Source organism: Corythoichthys intestinalis, chromosome 4, assembly GCF_030265065.1.
Source record: "Corythoichthys intestinalis isolate RoL2023-P3 chromosome 4, ASM3026506v1, whole genome shotgun sequence".
NCBI lineage: Eukaryota > Metazoa > Chordata > Actinopteri > Syngnathiformes > Syngnathidae > Corythoichthys > Corythoichthys intestinalis.
Genome location: NC_080398.1, coordinates 42,992,840 through 43,018,571, shown reverse-complemented (window position 1 = coordinate 43,018,571; position 25,732 = coordinate 42,992,840). Strand labels below are relative to the sequence as shown.

The 25,732-nt window shown below is 39.7% G+C and overlaps 2 protein-coding genes across 3 annotated transcripts in view; one reads left to right on the top strand and one right to left on the bottom strand.

Annotated features, from left to right (window-relative positions):
• Positions 1-5,111, top strand: part of LOC130914430 (acyl-CoA-binding protein homolog) — a 56,833-nt gene extending 51,722 nt beyond the window's left edge. Inside the window, exons 12-17 of one of the 2 annotated variants that reach the window (XM_057833604.1) lie at positions 986-1,116; positions 1,232-1,355; positions 1,425-1,503; positions 1,562-1,655; positions 1,721-1,840; positions 3,224-5,111. In XM_057833604.1, coding sequence (XP_057689587.1) covers positions 986-1,116; positions 1,232-1,355; positions 1,425-1,503; positions 1,562-1,655; positions 1,721-1,840; positions 3,224-3,344 — 669 coding nt within the window. In that variant the 3' untranslated portion in view covers positions 3,345-5,111. The remainder of the gene's footprint in view (positions 1-985; positions 1,117-1,231; positions 1,356-1,424; positions 1,504-1,561; positions 1,656-1,720; positions 1,841-3,223) is intronic. The other variant, XM_057833606.1, reaches the window with a different exon arrangement.
• A 1,289-nt stretch (positions 5,112-6,400) lies between these two features.
• LOC130915342 (ATP-dependent translocase ABCB1-like) lies at positions 6,401-24,232 on the bottom strand. The gene is given in 19 exon segments (XM_057835302.1): positions 6,401-6,607; positions 6,697-6,843; positions 9,386-9,592; positions 9,822-10,019; positions 10,115-10,271; positions 10,559-10,699; positions 10,788-10,888; positions 10,975-11,164; positions 11,167-11,331; positions 11,410-11,609; positions 13,265-13,398; positions 13,476-13,590; positions 13,743-13,856; positions 15,937-16,114; positions 23,313-23,437; positions 23,505-23,676; positions 23,784-23,975; positions 24,071-24,119; positions 24,205-24,232. Coding segments are annotated over 19 exon segments (2,820 nt in total).
• Between the last annotated feature and the right edge of the window lie 1,500 nt (positions 24,233-25,732).

The following is a 25,732-nucleotide window of genomic DNA, read 5'->3' as shown; positions in this document are numbered from 1 at the left end:
TATGGTGTTCTTTGGATGCAATTCAGTATTCCTTCTCCTCCAAACACGAGAACATGTGTTTCTACCAAAAACTTCTATTTTGGGTTCATCTGACCATAACACATTCTCCCAGTCCTCTTCTGGGTCATCCAAATGCTCTCTAGCGAACCGCAGACGGGCCTGGACGTGTACTTTCTTCAGCAGGGGAACACGTCTGGCAGTGCTGGATTTGAGTCCCTGGCGGCGCATTGTGTTACTGATAGTAGCCTTTTCTTCTGTGGTCCCAGCTCTCTGTTGGTGATTCACTAGGTCCCCCCGTGTGGTTATGGGATTTTTGCTCACCGTTCTTGTTATCATTTTGACGCCACGGGGTGAGATCTTGGATGGAGCCCCAGATAGAGGGAGATTATCAGTGGTCTTGTATGTCTTCCATTTTCTAATAATTGCTCCCACAGTTGATTTCTTTACACCAAGCATTTTACCTATTGCAGATTCAGTCTTCCCAGCCTGGTGCAGGTCTACAATTTTGTCTCTGGTGTCCTTCGACAGCTCTTTGGTCTTGGCCATAGTGAAGTTTGGAGTGTGACTGACTGAGGTTGTGGACAGGTGTCTTTTATACCGATAATGAGTTAAAACAGGTGCCATTAATACAGGTGGAGCCTCGTTAGACCTCGTTAGAAGTTAGACCTCTTTGACAGCCAGAAATCTTGCTTGTTTGTAGGTGACCAAATACTTATTTTCCACTCTAATTTGGAAATACATTCTTTAAAAATCAAACAATGTGATTTTCTGTTTTTTTTCTCCACATTCTGTCTCTCATGGTTGAGGTTTACCCATGTTGACAATTACAGGCCTCTCTAATCTTTTCAGGCAGGAGAACTTGCACAATTGGTGGTTGACTAAATACTTATTTGCCCCACTGTATGTCCGAACTGGACGTCATGTTTAATGTCAGTGTACCTTACACTACCGTTGTTTCGTTATGGATATTTTGTCCCACTTCCAGGCGCAAGACCTCCAGATTGTGTGTCACGCCTTCACTGGGTTTGGAAAATCTGCCATCAAAAAGAAGAATCTACACCCTGACACATTTGTTCAGTTGGCAATGCAGCTGAGCTACTACCGCATGCACAAAAGGTGTCTATCAGCTAAAAATGTGTATATATCACCAAATTTGGGCCCCGTGGGCCCGTTAACGACCAGTCCAAATGCATGAAATATTTCATCTTGAGAATTTGCTCTCACATCTCAGAGCAGGGAGTTGCTACGAAACGGCAATGACTCGGAGGTTCTACCACGGTAGGACAGAGACGATGCGGTCTTGTACTAGTGAAGCGCTCACCTGGTGTAAAGCAATGGTGGACCCCACATGCGAGGTGAGGCAGGGCAATGTGAGACGGAAGCGTTGTGACAGGTCAAGTTGACCTGCTAATTTTTTCCATTAGATTCACGATAAAAGGAAAGCCTTGCTGCAAGCCTTCAACAAACACAATAAGCTGATGGCAGAATGCCAAGAGGGCAAAGGTGGGTGTCAAACCCGCTGGCTTCAAGTGCCACTTTTTTACTGTGATATTTTCGCCAGGTTTTGACAGGCATCTTTTTGGACTTTACCTTATCGCCAAAGAGGCAGGATATCAAACTCCTGCGCTCTACGCAGATCCCCTCTACACAAAGAGGTCAGCAACTAGTTTTAAATAGAACATATTTGTGGAAATGAGTAATCTGTTGCTTGTGCTTGCAGTGGGGGTGGCGGGAATTTTGTGCTGTCATCCAGTTGCGTGGGCTACACTTCAGTCCTCGGCGCCGTCGCGCCTATGGTTCATCACGGCTATGGCTTTTTCTACCGCATCAATGAGGACAGGTATCTTTGTTGAATTGGTATCCCTTATAGATATTCCATAGCAGAGCACATACAATAACTTGGGGTGAAATGCATCCTATCAAAAAGGTAAGGCCACAATCTTACAAAGGTAGGGCCTTTTCACAGAAGTGCTTACAACCCTTGTGACACTCGATAAGAGGCTTTCAACCTTCCTGCTCAGTCTAAATAACATCTTGAAGTGATTTGGTTTGAGCTGTAGCTCACGAATGACTTTAAACATTCCCGCCAAAATTTTTGAAGTCCTTTTTACGAGAAGGGGACATGCTGACAAACAGCCTCGATTTCCAAATTTGGTCATGCTAGCAGGTAGGGTGCTGGCTTCTCTGTGTGTTGCCGGCGGACCCTTTTACACTATGCTTTCACTCCTGTGAAAAGGCCTTCAGTTACAATTTACTCCAGAGCTGTATTTGGCTTTTTCTCGTCTTTTTTATGATTCGGCAGAAGGCCAGGGATGGTACAAAGAGGAAAATAGAATGTCAGAAATGTAATTTTTCGACACGTAGGGACGCGACTTCTCAATTCTCTGTTTAATTAATGTCGATGTTGTTTATATTGACTCACCAATGTATTTACTCTGTGTGAAACCTGGGCTTGGCTACCTGAACGCTACACTGTGAAAAAATAAATAAATAAATAAATAAATTAATTAATTCTGCTAATTCAAGATTTTAAGTCAGAACAATTCAAGTTATCTTCAGTAGCGTCTTATTTTGAGTTTTCATAACTCATCTAAAATGAGTGATAAATTAGTTGTGCATACTAGAATGATAAGGTTTTGGGGAAGTACTTACATTTCTGACTAACCACAACTTAAAAAGATTATTTGTGTCAACTTGAAATGTTGATGCCTTCGAAAGAGTGCGCTGACAAAGTGTAGTCAGCACAACTGCTTCATCTCAATCATCTACGCGTTGCACTGTCCTTGAGGAGACCCAGGTTAGAAACCTGCTTGGATTAATTTAATATATACAGTATGTCCTTAAACTTAAATCCAGTTTACTTGAAATGTTGAGTTCATTTTACTTAAAATTTGTAGTTTAGGTGATAACTTAAATCAGGAATATTCACATCCTGCTATATTTTAAAACTGTGTATTATTTTGTTGTATAAAGGCAACAGGTAGGTAGACATGTTAATTGTATCTTAAATTAACAAAGATATTTATTTGTAATAAAAAAAATATATATTACGGTCAGTTTACAACCAATGTGTGATATTGGAAAACATTTGGCAGGATAATGATTCCTAACTCTACTTTAGGTTGGAATTACTGCCCTGTCTACCAGTTAACTGTTAGTACGTAATCTTAATTGTCAGTGATCACTCATAAAACAAAGTTTCTTGCATTCTTACCCCTTGCAGGATTGTGATCTCGATCTCATCTTGGAAATCTTGCCGTGAGACAGACTCTGCAACATTGTTCAACCGTTTCTCCAACTCAATGCATGAGATATTTCACCTGGCGACCACTTCTCAGCTTTAAATATTCAAGAAACAGAGAAGCTCTGTAGAGGAGGATCTGTTGTGACGTCATTGTTTACATTTCTCGCGTTGCATCATGAAGGGTTTGGAAAGAATCGCTGCATTTTACATGCTGTTAGATTATTTTGCAGGTTTAGAGAAGGATATAGAAAGGCAAATGTTTCACTATTGCTATATGGTCGATTGCACTTGTACGATTATAAGATTGTTGGGGGCCGGATAAAACGTTTTTTTGAATTTCCACCGAAAGGTAAAGCAAAAAAAAACCCGAAAGAAATAGTTGCGGGCGATCAGGAGATTAAACCAGGTGTTCAGTTGGATTAACATACCTGCACTTTTCCACACATTAAATACTTCTCAAAGCTCTTTATGATACTCATACTTGTTAATTTATAGATGTACAGTAGTTGTGGAATGACCACATTTAGCGTACACAGAATTGCTTTTTATAAAGCTGTGTGGCCGCCACCTTTTACGTATTGAAATGCAGATACATTTACAGTATTGTCGTTGTATCATTTAATAAATATTTGATGGCCATCATTACATTAAGTGTACGTCATATTTATGGTATTATGATGACATAAATGTTCTATAAATCTCCATTTAAATAGGTGGTGGCCAATGTAATAGAGTACGCCACACAGTGTTAATGCAAAACTACATCTATAATATAACAAGTATTATTATAAGTATTAAAAAGACATTTTAATGTGTAGAAAAGCGCTACATTAATTTATAGGTATGCCACTGAGACAAAGTGTGGTAATCTGACAACGGGCTGAACGAAAGCTGTTATTCCTGTTGATAGGGACAAGGTTTGTGAGGCTCACTTTGTTTATGCTGAATTCTAGTTACAATTTATTTGTTATTTTGAGAAAATTTAAAAATAAATTAATAAATAGATTTATGTATATGCATTCCACTTTCAGCACGATAATAGCCTGTAGAGTAATTTTTTTTTCTTTTTTTCTTTCCTTGTGTCTTTGAAACAAAATAATGATAGGGCTTCAAATTACTTTGATTTTGTTGTTAATACATATCTTAAAAGGCTCTCTAAAGCTCCTCCGTCCATCAGACATTCAATTGTTTACATATTGGAGATTTTATTTTCTAAGTGTTCGTCGGGGCTTTAGCGTCCGCCTTCATTTTGGTGACTTCTTAGCACCCAAACAACAGTGCACGCGCCGAAAATACAGTTTATCCACAAAGGTCCTCCTATTAGGTGCCTCCCGTTAACTCCTCTGCTTTCCTTCGCCAATGTGTATGCACAGAAGAGTGCTTGCTGTCAGCTCTGACCAATGCAATTCTTATGAATGATTTTATAGTCTTTAAATTGTTGATTTGTTGTTGTATATTGTTGGTGACGGTTTAATTTTTGAATGGTAAACTGAGTACTGAATGCTCACGTGTTTTGATTTTCTCTGCGAACGCCTTAAACTCTATGCCAGGATGATAGACAATATTCCACCTGAGATCCCAAGAAAGCTACTTTAGAACTACTAGAAGCTACTTTACTTTATAGAAGCTAATTTCCTTGGAATACTGGCTACTGATACTTACTCAGCTGAACTTGTAATAGGCACTGTCAAGCATTCATTACAGAATAGGCCTTTATGGCATAATAAATTGGTTTATTCAATGCATAATATACCATTGTGTGTATTGTTTTACCATAAGTTCCTATAAATGAGCTATTTCAATTATTTGTACAAATAGTACTTAATAAATTAAGAACTTTAAACAATGGGACTTTTGTCTTACGGTTGTTGAAAATCACTTTGGCATGTTCTGGCATTGTGTTAATGTCACACCTGATATTTTTTTTTTCTTCGATGGAAGGGGAGAAAGGTTGTTAGAGGTGCGGTGAATGACACACAAACGCTTTTTTGGCTTGAGTCCATTATTTGAGGGCGTGTGCTAAGATTGTTTACTTGTTTTAGTTAACCTTAAAAAACATGGACTTAAACCCAACTTAATGCACACACTACACACTGTGAAATATAAAAAATACAGTGATCCTGTGGCTGTAATGCTTGGAGAAAATGTTTGTGTGGAGCGAAATGCAGATGAGTAGAAAGGCTTGGGAGGGATCATATGTAGTAACTAAAACAGTTTATTTACAAACAAGATATTACAACAAAACATCCACACTGGCAGAATCCAAAAGGAAACAAAATGCACACAGCAAACCACTCAACTGAGACAAAGGGGACAAAACAAAGATCCAGCAATGTGCTGGTGTGTTGGCTTGGCTTAATATCGCAACTGGTACATGTCACTCAGGACTTTGGAGGACCTGTAGCCACGTTTTCTTACAAATGACAAAAATAGTTGGTGATCAAAACAATGGGAAAGCAAGTTTTCCCATGTACACCTGCATCTAAAATGTAAAAATTAAGATGTCATTTTGTTCCTAAGCATATTAATGCAATCCCAAAAACATTTGTCTTGATTTGGATGACTGGATTATACCCAGAGGAGAACTTCTGAGACACAAGCCCTAAACAGAATGTGACAGGGGTTTCTCATCGAATGCTCATAATGACAATGCAAAATTGACTCGATGCGCAGTCAGTTTTACCATTAGTACTTTCTAATTAGAAACCAGATATGTGAAAGAGCAGGAAATGGATGTTAGTTGTTTATACAGATAATGAGGGGGAAAGAAACTGTAAATGATAATAGAACCTGTGCACAAATCAAAATGCAGGTTGTCTGAATACCTTCACCTCCTTCCACTGTCCAAAACAGTGACGTGTACTAGTACAGGGGTGGACAACCCTGCTCCTCGAGAGCTGCAATCCAACTTGTTTTCCATGTCTCCCTTCTTTAACACACCTGAATCAAATGATCAGCTCATCAGCAAGCTCTGCAGTTGACTGATAACAATCCTGATAATTTGATTCAGGTGTGTTGGAGTAGAGAGACATGGAAAACAAGCTGGGTTGCGGCTCTCGAGGACCAGGGTTGGCCACCCCTGTACTAGTAAGTCAAGGCTGTGACCAACTTGTGAAACCCTCTTCTACACCATTCAGCGAATTACTTGGAATCTTCTCATTTCCTCCCATGGCCCATCTGAGTGGTGACAAATGTGTGGTACATTCCCTTTTTGGCAAGTAGCTGCTGGTGTGTCCCTTGTTCAACCACTACCCCTCCCTCAATGACAGCAATGGAGTCTGCGGTTTGGATGGTGGACAGACGGTGTGCTACGACGATACACGTCCTGCCCTGCCTGGCTTTGTCCAAGGCCTCTTGTACCACCTGCATGAAGCACAAGTCGAGAGGTCACAATGCAAACACATGAGATCGCAAATTATGGAGCTTTTCCAGAAGAGAACTTAAAAACCAACCATCTCACTCTCAGTGTCAAGTGCAGACGTGGCCTCGTCAAGAAGCAACAGTGTGGGGTTACAAAGGATGGCTCGGGCTATGGCTATTCGTTGTTTCTGCCCACCGGACAAATGGGTCCCCCTGTCACCTGCCTTAGTGTCAAACTTCTGCTCGAGGAAACATAGTGAAATGTTGACATAATCTTTATCCTAGATATTCTGAATTAATGTCAGTGTGAAACATGAAGTGTTTACATTTATTTTTCTAAAAGAGTCAAGTTTGCAGTTGCAGCAGCCCCACCAGGAAAGCCCAGACTCCCCTTCCCCATCCCTTCTTCCCAAGTATCTTAGCTTTCAGAGGTGTTCCCAGGGCAGCCTGGAGACAGTGTGTCCTGGGTCATCCCCAGACCCAGAAGGCATCATAACAAGATGCTCGAGCCACCTCATCTGACTGCTTTGAATATGGAGGAGCAACGGCACTACACTAAGCCCTCCATGATGACCGTGCTTCTCATCCTGTAAGTCGGAGCCAGGACACTGCAGAGTAAACTAATTCTGGCTGCTCGTATCTTGTCCTTTCAGTCATGATCCACAGCTCATGACCATAGGTGAGACTAGGAACGTAGATCAACTGGTGAATAGAAAGCTTCACCTTCCAGCTCAGCTCCTTTTCCACAACTGATCAATACAGAATCCGCATCACTATGGATGCAGCAACGATTTGCCTTGGATCCTTCACTCCATTCCTCCCTTACTCATGAAGAGGAGCCAAAGATTTAAACTCCTTCAGTTGGGGGAAAGGACTCTATCCTTCACCTGTAATGGGCATCCTACCTTTTTTGATCAAGATCCATGGTCTCAGATTTGGTGGTGCTGATTTGCCCAGTGGCTTTATACTTTGCTCGAGTGAGTGTTAATGATCAGGGCTTGATAAAGCCAACAGATCCACATTGTCTGCTAGAAGCAGAGATGCAAACAGAGGCCGCCAACTTCATAAAAGTTATCAAGAGAATGGGTGACAAAGGGCAGCCATGGTGGAGTACAGCCCTCGCTTGAAATGAATGTCTTACTGTCGTTATTGCAGACCAAACTCAAACACTGGTAATACAGGGATCGAACCGCCAGTATCAGAGGTTCTGGTACCCCATACTCCCAGTGGAAAACCCCCACGGGACTACCTGAGGGAAACAGTCGAACCCCTTCTCCAAGTCCACAAAACGCATGTAGACTGGTGTGGGTAAAGTCTCATGAACCCTCGAGGACCCTGGGCTGTGGGTGTTGAGCGCTGTTCCACGGTAAGGGTGGAAACAACACAGACCATCCTCTTCAGGGCCTCTGAAAAGTTTTTACCAGTGAGACTGAGGAGTGTGATTCCCAAACAGTTTAAACGCACCCTCCGGATCCCTTGCTTAAAAAGTGGGACTACCACCCCAGTCTGCCAAATCCCGAGACGCTGTCGCTGATGTCCACGCGATGTTCAGAAGCATTTCAATCAAGAAAACTCGACAGCATCCAGAACCTCTACAAACCTCAGAGCGGATCTCATACAACCTTGGGGCTCTGCCACTGAGGAGCTTTTGACCACCCAGGTGATTTCAACACCAGATATAGGAGAACCCACCTCCAACTCCCCAGACTCTGCTTCCTCATGGGAAGGGTCTTTGATGAACCTTCTACATACTGCATCCCGAGTTGAGGTCAGCAGTGTTAATGGTCCTTATTGGATGCTGATTGGTGGACGAGAATAACTGTCTGGAAAAGTTTAAAAGTTGTCTGGAAGTAGTTCTCCATGGCCTCACTGAACTCGTTCTGTGCCTGGGCTTTTGCCTCAATGATTTCGCTAGGCCAGCTCCTTTCTACGAGCTGCCTGCAGAGTCCCACAGGCCAAATCAGCCTGATAGGACTCCTCCTTCAGTTTTATGGCACCCCTTACTGTTGGTGTCCACAAAGGGTTTGGGCATTGCCGCCACGACAGGCACTGACCACCTTATGGCTAAAGCTTCGATCATGCTCCTCAGCTATGGAGGCGTAGAATAAGCTCCACTTTGACTAAATGCCTTCTCTTTGACATGGACAAAGTTTTATCGGAGGTGGGAGTTGAAGTTCTTTCTAACAGGACTCTGCCTGATGTTCCTAGCAGCCCCTCAGAAAACATTGTCTCCTGGCCCCTACTGGCATCTTCCACGGCCGTTGGAGCCATTTCACCACAAGGTGGTGATGACAGTATACAAGACATTGCAGAATATGCAAATTTGATAACATGACTACAAAGTCAATCATTGAAGTGTGTCCTAGTGTGTCCTGGTGCCAAGTCCATGACAAGCACAGGAGTCCAAATCCTATAACAGAATGCAGCTCAAGTTCTGATCGGTCGGGTAGGGAGCATTTCCTCCCAAAACATCCTTCCAGGTCTCACTGTCATTGCCCATGTGAGCATTGAAGACCCCAAGCAGAATCAGGGAGCGCTCAACCACCTCTTCCAAGGACCCCTAAAAATTTGGGTACTCTAAACTGCTATTTCTTGCATAGGCACAAACAACAGACAAATACCACCACCAGAAGGTAGTGGGGGTGATTCTGTCCAGAGCTTTGAACCCCAATGTGCAGGCACCAGGTAATCTAATGACAAAAGTATTTAAACTTTGTCAATTTAAGAATTATAGTATGCTTTTTCAAAAAAAAAAAATCTTCTTACAGTAATCTAAATTACCTTTGGCAAAGCTTCAATGAAGCTGTGAATATTGGCTGCTTTAGCAGCGGCCTGAATCTCCTCTATGGTAACAGTCCGACTGTTGTCTCCATATGCAATGTTCTCAGCTATGCTGCAGTCAAAAAGTACAGGTTCCTGGGACACAATGCCTATCTGAGACCTCAGCCAATGGATGTTCAGTTCTTTCACATTAACAGAATCCAACATCTGGAAGAAAAAAAAATCACAAAAAGTAAATCAAGTCACTGAAGCAAAGTCTCCCAAGAAGTCTAAGAAAGCTTGAAGAAATTTGGATCAGGTCACAGAGTTAGTGAAAATTTCTCAAATTGACTTCCAGTTATGAGATTTAAAGTCTGAAGCAGGCAAATTTATTTGAATTAAGTTGCTTTTTGGTGTCATCGATGCTGCACATCGGTTTATGTAATTGTCTTCTCACCACATTCCCTTGGGAGGCGTCGTAGAATCTCTCCAGAAGTTGGATGGCAGTGCTTTTTCCACAGCCGCTACTTCCTATCAGCGCCAATGTCTCTCCCTTGCTCACCTTTAAATTCAGCCCTTGGAGAATGGGCACATTGGGCCGTGAGGGGTAGTTAAACTTAACACCATCCATGTGCACATTTCCATCAAACTGGTCCTGGAATTTTATTACAGTAGAGTAGGCAGACTTACTTTATAAATGTTGTTGGACTATATATTAGAAAGCCCTGGTTGTGATGCTTTGCTGCTTACCAATGACTGTCCCTCTTGTGAGAGATTGTCAATTGCAGGCTCTGTGTTCAGGAGCCTCATAATGTTAGCAGCTGATATTTTGGCATCTGTGTAGTTTGAAGTAAAGGACTGAGCCTGTGCTGCAGCTATTGAGCCAGATATAATTGCTTGATTGACTCTGAAAGAGGAAACCAGTTACCATATGAACAATTAAAGAAAATCTATTTTGTATCTACAAAATCATGAACCACTTCTTCTGGTATATCTACACATTGTAAAATGGTAAAACATGCACAGTAATATGTCTGTGGTTTTCCTCAACTATATTAAATACCTTAAAATCACTATTATAAAGAAACTAGGAATTAATGATTATGTTTCATTGCAAATGGATTGGCTCTATTGCTGTCAATGTAAGCTAACAAGTTAACTCCGGAGTGTTGACAATGAGGAGATTTTACCTACAGAAATACTGCCTTAACGTCCATCCACCCATGCACAACAAGCCAAGCTCCAAAGGCGAAACATCCTGCATAACCAAAGCAAACCACAGCTTGGGATATGCAGAAGACCAAACCAGACACATGGGCAGTTATCTGTGAATTTCTGTAGCAAGAGAGAGAGGGGGAGTGGGGATTGAAAAGAACACTCATAAGTGAGAGTTTATGGACTGGTAATTGATGACTGTACATACCTGTATGAAACCTGGACCTTTTTTTCATAAAGTAATTCAAACTCTGGTTCTCTGGTCAGAGATGCAACTGTACAAATATTCTCGATGGCTTCGGTAACAATCTGACACCATGAAAACATTACCTGATTTTAGACCAGGCACCTCCAAGTACTGTACGTCACTAACCCATCTGATGACAAATGCCCACCTTTCCAGCCGTCTCAAACGTTTTCATATCCTTGGCTGCTTTTCCCGCCAATATCTTCACTTTTAAAGTTTCACTCACTGCAATGATTGGGACTAACACGAATATTGCCAGTGTCAGCTCCCAGCCACCCACAAAGGACATAATGATATTGCTGCCCAAAGTGGATGCAGATTGGACCATTGCAGCCATAGCGCAGCCTGCACAATATTTTCACTCTCAACGTCCAGAGCAGATGTTGCTTCATCCAGCAGAAGGATTTTGGTGTTGCGCACGAGCGCTCGAGCAATTGCAATTCTCTGCTTCTGTCCTCCGCTCAACTGAGTCCCCCGCTCCCCGACCAGCGTCTCAAATTTCTGCTTGACAACAACAGCAATGTTATCATTGGCAAGCGCAAAGTTGATTTAAGGTAGGGGTCAAGACTACGGTCATATATCGGGAAGAGCCATGATGAAGTCGTAAGCGTTGGACTCCTTGGCAGCCTGTTCTATCTCTTGCTGAGTCACATCAGTCCAGCCATATCGGATGTTTTCAGCTATGGTGGTGGCAAAAAGGACGGGCTCTTGACTCACCACACCAATAATCTCTCGCAGGAAGCGTGTATTCAGAGAACGGATGTCATGATCGTCAAGAGATATCTTCAAATGGCAAGAGGAAGAGGAAAATTTTCTTGATTGTTGCAATGGCTGTACTGGTTCTTCTAAAAAAAATAGCATATTGTGATAAAGTTCATTATTTTCTGTCATGTACTGATAAACATTAGAATTTCATATACTTTAGATTCATGACACACAACTGAAGTAGTTGACGCCTTTTATTGTTTTAATATTGATGATTTTGGCAAAAAAGTCAAGAAAAAACAATCAATTTCTCAAATTAGCATATCAGGAAAAGGTATTCTAAAGAAGCTACTAACCTAATCATCTGAATGAACGAATTGACGCGAAAAGATTCCGGAGGCTTTTAAAAACTCCCAGCCTGGTTCATTACTCAAAACCGCAATCATGGGCAAGACTGCCGACCTGACTGCTGTCCAGAAGGCCATAATTGACACCCTCAAACAAGAGGCTGAGACACAGAAAGAAATTTCTGAGCAAATAGGCTTTTCCCAGAGTGCTGTATCAAGGCACCTCAGTGGGAAGGGGAAAGTGTGGCAGGAAACTCTGCACAACCAGAAGAGGTGACCGCACCCTGAGAAAGATTGTGGAGAAGGGCCGATTCCAGACCTTGGGGGACCTGCAGAAACAGTGGACTGAGTCTGGAGTAGAAACATCCAGAGCCACCGTGGACAGGCGTGTGCTGGAAATGGGCTACAGGTGCCACATTCCCAGGTCAAGCCACTTTTGCGCCTGACCTGGGCTACAGAGAAGCAGCACTGGACTGTTGCTCAATGGTCCAAAGTACTTTTTTCAAATGAAAGCAAATTTTGCATGTCATTCGGAAAAAAAGGTGCGAGAGTTTGGAGGAAGACTGGGGAGAAGGAAATTCCAAAATGTCTGAAGTCCAGTGTCAAGTACCCACAGTCAGTTATGGTCTGGCGTGCCAAGTCAGCTGCTGGTGTTGGTCTACTGTGTTTTATCAAGGGCAGGGTCAATGCAGCTAGCTATCCGAAGATTTTGGAGCACTCTATGCTTCCATCTGCTGAAAAGCTTTATAGAGATGAAGATTTCATTTTTCAGCACGACCTGGCACCTGCTCACAGTGCCAAAACCACTGGTAAATGCTTTACTGACCATTGCATTACTGTGCTCAATTGGCCTGCCAACTCTCCTGACCTGAACCCCATAGAGAATCTGTGGGATACTGTGAAGAGGAAGCTGAGAGACACCAGACCCAACACTGTGGATGAGCTTGAGGCCGCTATCGAAGCATCTTGGGCCGCATTGAAGCAGTCATTTCTGCAAAGGGATTCCCGCCAAGTATTGAGTGCATAGCTGATATAATTAATTCAAGGTTGACTTTTTTTGTATTAAAAAACACTTTTTTGTATTGGTCGGATGAAATATGCAAACGTTTTGAGTTTTGTTTTTTTTGTTTTTAATTTTTTTGGTGTTTCTTGACTTTTTTGCGAAAATCATCAATATTAAAAAATAAAAGGCTTGAACTACTTCAGTTGTGTGTAATGAATCTGAAATATATGAAAGTCAAATGTTTATCAGTACATTACAGACAATAATGAACTTTATCACAGTATGTTTTTTTTTTTTTTTTTTTTTTTTAAGGACTAGTATGTCTTAGCTTGTGTGACTGAATCTTTGATTTTCATTGAAAGGATTTAGAAATGTATACATACTGATCCCTCCTGAGGATCGTAGAACCTCTGCAAAAGCTGGATAGTGGTGCTTTTACCGCAGCCACTGCTTCCCACTAAGGTAATGGTCTGTCCACTTTTAACAGTCATGTACAGTTGTGTATGTTGTTTAATGCCTGCAATGGCAGTTGTGGAAAGAGCTCAAACTTTGAATATGTTGCTGGGTTGATTAGCTAAAGTATCCCTGAGAAACTTACTTTGACTTCTGGCCTTGAGGGGTAGTTAAAATGAATGTTCTTGAACTCTATTTTTCCTTTGATTGAGTCAAGCTTGAGCCCACTTGTCGAATAGCTGTCGATGCTCGGTTTCTGTAGAGTCAAAGGTAATTGGCATCACTAACGATTACGTAATGTATGCCGTATATTCAATCATGCTGCTTGTATTTGTTCTTTGATAGTAAAATTGAGATAGCAAAGTGAAAGGCAATGAATATGGAGACCGAAAACTAAGGCTGACTTACATTGTCAATGATGCTGTACACTTGGTATGCAGCTCCTTGGGCAATGACAAAGACCTCCATGTAAGGCGTAGTCTGACCCAATGCAAACACGCCAATGAGCAATGCAAATAAAACCTAAAGACAAAAACATTAAATATTAGATTCAAACATTCATCAGGAACTTTGAATTTTGAAAAAGAACAAATAATCGGAATTTTCCAAAGTTTTCAAAAGTATGGAAATGCGATTCTAATTCTGCACCATTACTTGCCATGAAATTCCCCAAAACTGGAAACATACTTTTCTACTTCGTCACTTTTTATTAAATTTTAGGTAGCTGATAAAGCTGATGAAGCTCTGGAGTTGTATTAGTTTAGAATAGTTTGAGCATGGTTCAGTCTTGTCAATTGCAACCATGCCCAAGGCGGCCAAAGCCCCAATAAATGTAGAGTGTTGGTTCATGAACCAACTTAAAACCTTGCCAAACAATTCAGCGTGTTTATTCAAATGATTGTATATCTCAAAATATACAGTCATGTGAAAAAAATTAGGTCACTCCATGAAATATTGAGTTATTTATTAAGAAATGTTCACATATCAATGTCTGATCTTGTTTATCTCTGGAAAAGAAAGTGATTCAATTGCAGGTAAACAACAAAAATTAACATTGTTTTACTCATTAAACCAAATATATCAACAAAACGCATATGCTAACTGCGGAAAACGTTAGGACACCCTTACCACCAAATAGCTAGTGTTACTCCTTTTGGCTGATATAACTTCAGTAAGACGTCATCTACCAGTCTTTGACATCAGTCTAAAGAAAATTTGCCCCACTCCTCAACGCAGAATACTTTCAGATGTGGAGTGTTTAGGGGATTTCTTGCATGTACAGCCTGTTTCAAGTCACCCCACAGCATCTCAATGGGATTAAAGACTGGGCTTTGACTCGGCCATTCCGGGACTCTCCATTTCTTCCTTTTCAGCCAGTCCTTAGTGGATTTACTGCTATGTTTTGGGTCATTGTCATGTTGCAGGGTCCAGTTTTGCTTCAGCTTTAATTTTTCACAGATGATCTCACACGTTCCTCAAGCACCCTCTGATACATGATAGAATTCATGGTGGATTTTATGATGGTGAGTTGGCCAGGTCCTGCTGTAGCAAAGCATCCCCAAGCCATGACACTTCCACCTCCATGCTATCTTAGTTGGTAGGAGGCTCTTTTCTTGGAATGCTGTATTGGGTTTACGCCAAACATGTCCTCTGTGCTGGTGTCCAAATAATTGAACTTTAGATTAATCTGTCCAAAGAACATTATTCTAGAAATCCTGGTCTTTTTCTACATTCACTCTGGCAAACTTCAGTCTGGTCTTCATGTTCTTCTTTAACAGCAACAGTTTCCTCCTTACACACCTCCCATAAAGGTTAAACTTGTGAAATCTCTGATTGTAGAAGCATGCACTTTAACATCAATAGTAGGAAGAACCTGCTATAGGTCCTGTGATGACATTTTAGGGTTTTTGGAGACCTCTTTCAGCATCTTGCGGTCTGCTCTCGGGGTGAACTTGCTTGGACGACCAGACCTACGACCAGACCTGCTCATGTTGGCAGTTGTTTTGAATGTCCTCCACTTGTAGACGATTATACGGACAGTGGAATGGCTGATTTTATATTCTTTTGAGATCTTTTGAAATCCCTTACCGGACTCATAAGCATCTACAATCTTCTTTCTGAAGAACTCAGACAGCTCCTTTGATCTCACCATGGTGTTTTCTCGCAATTCAATAGTCAGGGGCACACCAAACTAAATGTGAGGTTTAAATAAGGCAAGCCTCCTTTAAGCACTGAGTAATGAGGTTTTAATCATGTGCACCTGATGTGATATACTTTTGTGTGATTTTAGCCATTTTAAGTGGGATTGAATGTGGAGATGTCCTAATTTATTCCTCAACAGAAATTGCATTTATTTAAAATTACATTTTACAAAAAGTTATAAAAGTTTTTTCCAGTTTTAATTGATTAGTTCTATTACTGGAATCTGTCAAGATTGTTAAAATTGATATTAAATATCCACATGACCAAATATGTTAAAAAGAAAAAAAAAAAAAAAAACACAGGCTTCCATAGGATGTCCTAATTTTTTCACATGACTGGAGTCCTTATGACTTGACCTCTTGGTCAGCACTTCACAGGAGACCATAATGTCTGTACTCACTGCAAGTATAGATCCAACTGTGTAATCTTTATCTTGACTCAGGACGAGTGTACTCCCATACCAGAAGGCCAGAGCATAAGACAAGTAGATCATTAGGAAAGAAAAGCCCTTGAGACAGTTTGAATTTAGAGACTTCTTTATTCCCATTTTCTTCGCTTCCTCCAAACTCTCATGATATCTGTGAATGTATAAGACAAAAAAATGTCAGGTTCATAAAAGATCCCGACTGCTAATGGACCATTTGTCATATACTGCAAATGTACAACATCTTAATCAGATTATTTTTCTTAAATCTAGTCAAATAATTTCCCCATTTTGAGTGTTAAAGATGAGATGAGATAATGTGTCAGATTATTCCATTTACTTTAAGTAAATATTGCTATTTATTCTTATTAAGCCCATACATATAAAATTTGGTAGTTTTTCCACCTAAATCAAGCAGAAAATGCCTTCAAATAATGTTTTGAAAAAATCTTTTCTTGAATTAAGAACATTTCTGACAAACTTTCTTTTAAGATTATACTAACGTATTGATTAAAATAAATCTGTTAAACTTATTTTCAACTATTTTTTCTTATTTCAGAAAGCTGAGTAAGATTTACTTGAAGCAGCAGCATATAATTTCACTTATTTGTAGTATATTCACACTGACTGAAAACAGTTTAACTAGTTTTAGGGAGGTGTGTTTTTGCACTGTAGACGATTACATTTTGATCACGGGGATCACATTCACTGCGAGAGTTGTGGTTTTTGGAGGACTGAAGGCTCATGAGATCAATGCCACCTTTCACACTGCAAAAATAATAATTGTCACGTTAACTTATAAAAGACTGGCAAACAAGGGTCGTTGGAGGACTGTCGAGATCGCTAACATTCTACGGCCATATTGTTGAGCCAGTTCACGGACGCGCACACCACTGTCATATTTTTCTGTCATTTCCATCTTCATTTCAATTTTTAGCCTCACCTTTTTCCTATTTTCAACACTTAAACTAACATTCTTGGAACCCATGTTGATTTCTTTTACAAGAAAGTCCGCCGTGCGTCCGTCTTGCGGGAAAACAAAGAAACTGTGGTCCTGTCATAAATCGTTGTATTTCGAAGATGTCGTTGGATGTAGAAACAAATGGTGAGTCAAATTTTATGTCGGCCGTCGAAAAGATCATGTGTCGAAGTGGTCGTACTATGTCGAGGTACCACTGTACTACCGTAATTTTCGGACGATAAGCCGCTACTTTTTTCCTTCATTTTAAATCCTGCGGTTTATAGTCCAGTGCGGCTTATTTGTTGACTTATTTGGGTTAACAGGCAACACTTTATTTCAATTCAATTCAATTTTATTTGTATAGCCCTGGATCACAACAAGGTTGTCTCAAAGGGCTTTGCAGAGGCAATATGATACACAATCAGAAACAGCAAATGAAGCAACAAAGATGAATAAATAAATATTTGACAGCGGCGTCATAAGACCGTCATAATTATGACATGAGACTATCATGGGCATTACTGAATGGTTATGACAGATGTCATTAAGTGTCATCCGGCAAATCATGTTGCTAACTCCATTTATGTCCTGCTTGGATCTTTTACATCCATTCAAAAGTGAGATAATTTGCCGGATAAAACTAAATTACATCTGTTATAAGCATTCATTAATGCTCATGACAATGTCATGTCATAATTATGATTGTCTAGTGACAGTTTTTTGGCGCCACTGTCAAATAAAGTTTTGCCAAATACCATAGCTAGTAATTATTGAAACATGGAACAGTAACTGAAGAAATAATTAGCTCAGAACATGAATTTTGATTGTTTTTTTAATATCTGTAGTGCTGCAATGCATTCTAGGAGGCATGTTGGACGACAACAGTGTTTACAGTAGATGGCAGCTGAGGTTGACTGTCTCCTCCAAGGGAGCATTGATGGCCAAATGAAGCAAAGAAGCTTTGCAGCCAATTGGTTCAAAGCTTCATGGTGGTTCATTTGGTCTTATGACAGTCGCATGATGCTGCTGTCAGATAAGGTGTTACCGCTTCCTATCTTTTGGTGTAAATATCCCATAATAGAGTGAGGACAGCTGCGGCTTATAGTACTATGCGGCTTATAGTGCGAACTTTACGGTAATTTATTGCTTTTTTGACATCGTTACACTGGCTTCCAGTAAGTCAAAGGATTGACTATAAAATACTACTGCTCGTCTACATAACACTCAATGGCCTTGGACCAAAATCCATGCCTGATTTGTTAGATTCCTATGAAACATACAGACCCCTAAGGTCATCTGGAACTGGTCTTCTGCATGTTCCAAGAACAAGAACCAAGCAGGGTAAGGCAGCATTTAGTTATTACGCTCCTCACCTCTGGAACAAGTTACCTGAAGGTCTGAAATATGCTCAAACTGTTAACTCCTTTAAATCAGGGCTAAAAACGATTTTTTTCTTGCACAGCATATCCATAACAGTCTATATATTTCAAGCTATTTGCTTTCTGTTCCTCTAGTGCTTTATCTCCATTGCTGATTTCAATTATTATTATAAGTAGTAGAGATGTCCCGATCGATCGGCATCCCCATCGATCGGGTCTGATCACGTCATTTTCAAAGTATCGGAATCGGCAAAAAAATATCGGCCATGCCTTTTTTTAATTTTTTTTTTTTTTTAATTAAATCATTTTCTAATTGTATTTAACGTTACAGACATAATATGTTACACTCATCCAGAGTCTTTAGTTTAGGCTTAAGGTAGGGTTATCAAATTTTACCCGGTAACGGCGGTAATTAATTTTTAAAAAAATGTATCACGTTATAATATTTAACGCAATTAATGCATGCGTTGCACGACCCACTCACGCATTGTCGCGCTCAATCTGTAATGGCATCGTTTTACCTGTATAGAGAGATAAAAGGTAGCGTAAAATGGGTAGAGTGAATTTTGGCAGTCTTTGGAGCCGTTTTTTTAAATGGCAAAAGCCTTACAATCCCTCTCCCTTCGATTAGAAATATCATGGGAAGCAAGGTAGCAATTGGTCTTTTTCCTAACACCTCATGTAATTTCCCAACGCAGAGAGGATATATCAATTGGTAGCACTACGCACAGTCATGGTTCCACTTCCCATCATGCATTTGGGCATGGCTACAGTATCATTTACTGAAAGCTCAACAAATACACTAGGTGGCAATATTTAGTCACAATATACAAAGTCACAAGTCTTTCTATCCGTGGATCCCTCTCACAGAAAGAATGTTAATAATGTAAATGCCATCTTGAGGATTTATTGTCATAATAAACAAATACAGTACTTATGTACTGTATGTTGAATGTATACATATTCGTCCTAGTTTTATTCATTTTTTTCTTAATGCATTGCCAAAATGTATATGATCGGGGAAAATTATCGGGAATGATTGGAATTGAATCGGGAGCAAAAAAAAGCAATCTGATCGGGAAATATCGGGATCGGCAGATACTCAAACTGAAACGATCGGGATCGGATCGGGAGCAAAAAAACATGATCGGAACAACCCTAATTAGTAGTAGTAGTCGTAGTATTTTTTTTAAATTCGTGATTAAATGTGATTTTTATGTATAATTTTATTTCCTTTTTCGATTGTCTTTATTTTTCGTTTGATTGATTTAATGTGATTTTTATGTATCTTCATGTGATATAAAGCACTTTGAATTGCCTTGTGTTGAATTGTGCTATATAAATAAATTTGCCTTGCCTTGCTTAAAATATGTCTGTTAGAGTTCTTTTCAGCTCGCAATTTTTCTTATTTCAAGAAATCTAAGTGAGTAAAATATACGTGAACCACTAGCAGATAATTTCACTTATTTCTAGTAGATTTACACTGAAAACAAGGGAATTTAACTAGTCATAAGGAGGTGTGTTTTGCAGTGCAACCTCCAGTGCCTCAGTGTAATGGGTGGGAGGGTGAGCACTCTTTGTTTTTTTTGTTTTTTTGGGGGGGGGGGGGGGGGGGGGGTTGTGTGTTTTTTTTTTTAGGGGGGGATCTATTTTATTCTCTTGTTATTCCCTTTGCTACAGCAATACAATCGAATGAGAAACAATACAGTATTAATCAACCTTCCACTTCAACAATATTAGCACAAACCAGTGACGTGCGGTCAGGGGAGGCAGGTGAGGCAGAGCCTCACCTGTCATCATGACAAAAAAATAATTATAGCATCAAATTTATATTAATATTTGTCCATTGCTCTTTATTTATGACTCATTTCAAACATTTTTTATAGTCAAAATCGCTGAATTTGCCTATTTCCTGTTCAAATAAAGAAATGAAACGAGAGGTGCGGCAGCAACGAGTAAAGCCTCACCTCTGATTGTGCAATCCTTAACAAACTGGGTTGATACATGGAATTGGAGCGTGCTGGTTGCCGTACATCTGCATGTCGCCATTATAATGTTTCCAGATACGTTTATTTGACCTGATTTTCCTCAGTCTGGCTAATGTCTTTAACCCTTAAAGTTTAATGTTTGTTAGCGACATATTTAGTTTTGCTGATGGGAAATAAAACCGCAGTGAAAAGACACAGGCTGCGGCAGATAGTACTCTGCCGCACTGCAAGGGGGCGTACGTGAAACTGGACTTTCCGTTAAAAGTGGACGCGGTTAACACAACGCCGGTGTTGTCCGGAGCTAAAAGGTTTGCTTCAAACTACGGGACAGAGGATAACTCGCGCTTTTCAAACGGACTAGTACACCCGAAAAGACTGTCTATTAGGCTGTCCTTCGAAAAATCGCCTTTGCTGCTTTCCCTGCCTTTTCATCTCAACTTGTGCCAATGTCTGGACTAACATGAGATATTGTGACATTAAAAAACTACCACGAAGCCTCAGCGAACATGAGAGCTCGACCACTCGCATTCAAAGCCTGTTTGCTTTAAAAACTTTTGGAAGCTCAAGGATCGATTTGGCTTTGACGAACAGCGGAAGCTCAACGGTAGCATCCTCAAAAGCTAAGGTAAAGAAAAGAGTTTGAAAGACCTCATTAATGCAACCTGCATCCTAGCTAAACAACTGCAGTTAACATTTCGTGGTAACGATGAGCGTGTAGCTCTTCTAAAAGTGGCATATATGTAGAACGATTACATGGTTTTGCTGAGAAAGATGAAAGGTTAGCTAGACATTTGGACACATCCACTGTGTTTTCTGTAGAGCTGTCCCGACTAGTCGACATAGTCGACGTCATCGATGACGTAAATCCGTCGACGAGCACAACATCCCGTCGACGGTTAATGAAGGGTTAAAAAAATATATGCGTGGAAAGTTAGAATGTCGGATGCTCTGTTTGCAAGCGGGGAAAGCGGCACAAAGCCAAAAAAAGCGCACCAGAGTGTCCAAAACATTGCCTTATTTCAAAGAAACAAAGGAGAGTACACTCTTCTGTCCTGTCTCTTCAATGCCAAGCTTGGCTGCACGTCGGCCGTGAATAAACACCTCAAGCGCCTTCACGCAGTTTGTAATTTTTTTTTTTCATTTTTTGTACACCAGAGGGTGCTGTCGCCTTACTAAATAATAATGTTTCATTGACAATGGGCCTATTAGTATTATTGTTCTTAATGCTAATTGAAAGGTTTATTTCATGTTATGGTTTATTTTATGGTATAGAAAATTATATAAGGTTAAAAGGTCATAAATATATACAGTATATACAGTGATTGCACTCAAGGGAGAGATTGTCAATGATAAGGTAATAAATTAAGGTAAAGGCAATTCATATAGGCAATTCATTGATATATAAATAAGGTTTAAAAGGAAAAAGGTGAAAAGTTTTTGTTAATTTCTAATTGTGTTGCTTTATTTGTGTGCACCGTAGCTCTTACAGTGTGTTTACATCAAGGATGGAATAAAAGTTGTAAACCATCAGTTTAAGAGACCATCTTTTCAATCGGGATGCTACCCTAATTAATTCTATCAGCATTTGAACTCATTGTTTATTTGTGATTTATTATTGTTATTTACGTGTTTATTTGTACTTTAATAAATAATTTGAGTGTTCCAATATGTTTTTTGTGAATTGATAAGCGTCAACAAAAATTTCATTGCTAAATTAATAATAATAAAATTTAAAAAATTATTATTAGATTAGTCGACTAATCGTAAAAATAGTCGGCTGACTAATCGGGAGAAAATTAGTCGTTTGGGACAGCCCTAGTTTTCTGGCTTGTCAAATAGAACACAGAACGATCTAATTGAAGCAATCCTCTCCATTGAGGCGGAGAGATTTTTTTTTTTTTTTTTAAAGTAAAGGAAAATAAGGAGGACTTTTACTAAAAGGGTGTAGGTTTGCATAGGGACGGTAGGGACATAACACTACCAACTTTTCAGCATGCTAAAATTGTCCCCACCAACTTTTAAGCAACCTTACCTTTTTTGCATGATATAATGTTCAGTTATATAGAGAATTTAGATCTTTCAATAGTTCCATATGTTGTAAGGATAGAATTGACCCTACCATTATTAAGTGAATTATTTTCGCTATGTTTATGTTTGCTAATAAAAACCAGACATTTATTCAGGAAGTTTTCAAAATGTTTCTTTGGTATTTTTTGAAAACAAAGGTTTGAATTGAACAGTGTATCATCTAAACCAATGCACGTAAAAGTTATTATCAGTAGATAAGGATTTATTTTGCATTGATCATTTTGCCAATTAATTAATTAGGTTCATATACATTAGAAATGTGGCCCTTTGCCCCCTTCATCCAATCTGTTTGGTCTAATTAATGTCCCGTCCCCAGCAAAAAGTGTACCTACATGCAGGTTATGCTGTTATATCGTCCCTACGAATGTTGAGACAAAACCTATGCCCTTCCAAAGTAACGCCGGTTTTTGTGGTGAAAGACAGGCGCAAGACCACAAACAGTTTTCATTTCAATCTTATTAAAAAAAAAAAAAAAAGAGCTTGGACCAAGAAAAATACAATAGAATATTTAAAAACTAAATTTTGGCCTAAATAAAATATTTTTCTTTTCACACCTTTTGTTTAGCAATCTGTAATAAATTGATTAAAGTTTCAGAATTAAAAGTTTTAAAAACAACTGAATATTTCACTAAAGGTCAGAATTGAATTCTGTGGTTTTGTACACCACTCTTTACTCTCATTTATGTTGCATTAATTATAGAATGGCGACGGCCAACACATTGAGGGTGTAGAGCAAATGCATGTTATTTTCTTACTTTTACGTATCGATAATATGTACCGTGTGTGCCTGTTTTGTGAAGAATGCTGATGAGATATGAAATAACCAGTAGCCAATTGAATAAGCTACCCTTTTTGGTTTCTATATTTGGAAATCTGACACTAAAGGAGTCAGTGCCTCACCAACCATGAACCTCACCGCACGTCACTGGCACAAACCTCTTGATCTCTCTCTGCTGCCCATTGAAGGCAAACACAGTCCTGATGGAAGAAAGCACCTCTTCTGCCACTGCACCTGCTTTGGCATAAGCAGCCTGTTCTTTAGAAGTAAAAGATGCGATTACCTGAAAGGAGAGACACATGACCTTTGCTGTTTTCAGTATAAAAGATGGCAGCACAGATCAAGTTTACCTTTGAAAAAAGTGCGACTGACAAGCCCAGTAAGGGGCAGGCGGCCAAGATGACCAGACTCAGTTTCCATCCTTTGCTGAAACCAATAACAAGAGATAGTATGAAGGTGGAAAAAGACTGGCTCAGCATCCCCATCTTGTCTCCAATGCCCTCTTGGATCTTATGGATATTGCTGTCAATGCAGATGGAAATGGCTATTAGTTGTCTGTTAAATTTGTTTCCCTTTCATCACATTGCACTAAATTAGTACTTTACGTGACAGGCTTTGACTTTACTTACTCAACGAGACAAGTGTTTAGCGTTGCCGTATCGTTGACATCAAACCAACCAATGTCCTGTCGCATGATACTGTGAAAAAAGTGTTTACGAATGCGTTTTATCTGTCGTCCGGCCGCCAGTGAAAAGAAAGCAACCTGCATGTAGGTGGCCACCATCACAATTATTCCTGCGATAGTGAAGTCGATAGCAAAACTAGATGAAAGAAAATATAAATCCATCATTGAGGGCAGACAAGAAATGATTGTTTCAGTCCCATTGCTTTGATTGAGTTAATAACGTGGTCTTACAGGGTTGCTTGTTCCTCTAAGGTGCCGTTCTGAATTACGGTGGTAAAATCTGAAAATAGTTGGCATACAAATCACTTGTATGCCAAGTGACTGTCAAGTCACTTAGCTATTTTTTAGAATCTCTGTTAACTCACTAGTATGGTTGGTGTTGATTTCGGACATTTTTGCGTGCATTATAAACTTGTCCACCGCATTCCCAAACACGACACACATAAAAGGGAGGACGAGCCCATGGACGATTGACATTACAGTCCCAAAGACAATCAGTACAATGTCTAAGCCATCTGCAAACCTGAACTGTGTTTGTGTGAAATGGAGGAGAAAGAAAATGATGAAAGTTGATGGAAAGCTGTGGCTTGAATAAGTCAGAGAACCTACCAGTTCAATGAGGCCAACATTTGGAATCTTTGCCTTTCCCACTTTCTTCTTTTCCTTTCTTAGACCAATTGGTCAAATATGGTAGCAACATTATGTATGTTTCATTTTGATGTTGTTTTATATTAAAAAAAATGTTTTTAAGAATCACAAAATATTACCTTAAATACATATCTCCTGTGTCCTTTTGCAGCGTGTCTGTTTCTTCCATGTCTGGGTCTTGTCAGGGAAAGACAATGGTCAAAAGCAAAAGACAAAACATACACATGTACATATAAACATACCAGAGTGCGTCTGTCCTGTTGCGGTTCCATAGGCACTCTAAAGATCGCTGAAGCTTTGACAGTTTGAAGATTGTGAACAAACTGCCACCCACATTTCTGTCAAATACCCTAAAGCAGCTTGTGTCATGCCGTCAAACCAAACCATCACACCGTCATGTCAATAAATATAGAGACGTTGACACAATTGTCTTTTTTTTGTGTTCTAAAAACCGCAATGGAATTGAGAGTTACAATGGTTTGTATATGCCTAATTTATGTGCTGCTACTGCTGCAGCGGCGCCTCCAGAAATTTTTCATAGGGGTGGCCACATGGGGCCACTTAAAATCTTGGGGTGGCCAAAACTAAAAGCCAGAATTTTAGGTTTTCATTATATTATTGCAGTAAAAAGGTCAGGGGAAAACAAACAGAAAGACTTAAGGACACGGCTACTGATATACTTTGGTGTATTGTGTAATATTTGATGTTACTAACGATTTAATGTGCATAGTCCATAACTGTTCAGTCAGCATTTTGAGTTCCACAACAATTCTGTTTTATTGTGTTATGTATATATTTGGCATAAGGTGTATATTTAACTAGGGCTGTCAAACGATTAAAATTTTTAATCGAGTTAATCACAGCTTAAAAATTAATTAATCGTAATTAATCGCAATTCAAACTATCTCTAAAATATGCCATATTTTTCTGTAAATTTTTGTTGGAATGGAAAGATAAGACAAGACGGATATATACATTCAACATTTTGTACATAGTACTGTATTTGTTCATAACAACAAATCCACAAGATGGCATTAACATTATTAACATTCTTTCTGTGAAAGTGATCCACGGATAGAAAGACTTGTAATTCTTGAAGGATAAATGTGAGTTTGTATATTGTGACTAAATATTGCCATCTAGCGTATTTGTTGAGCTTTCAGTAAATGATACTGTAGCGACTTAACTGTTCTGCCCAAATGCATGATGGGAAGTTGTGCAGCCATGACTGTGTGTGGTGGCTGC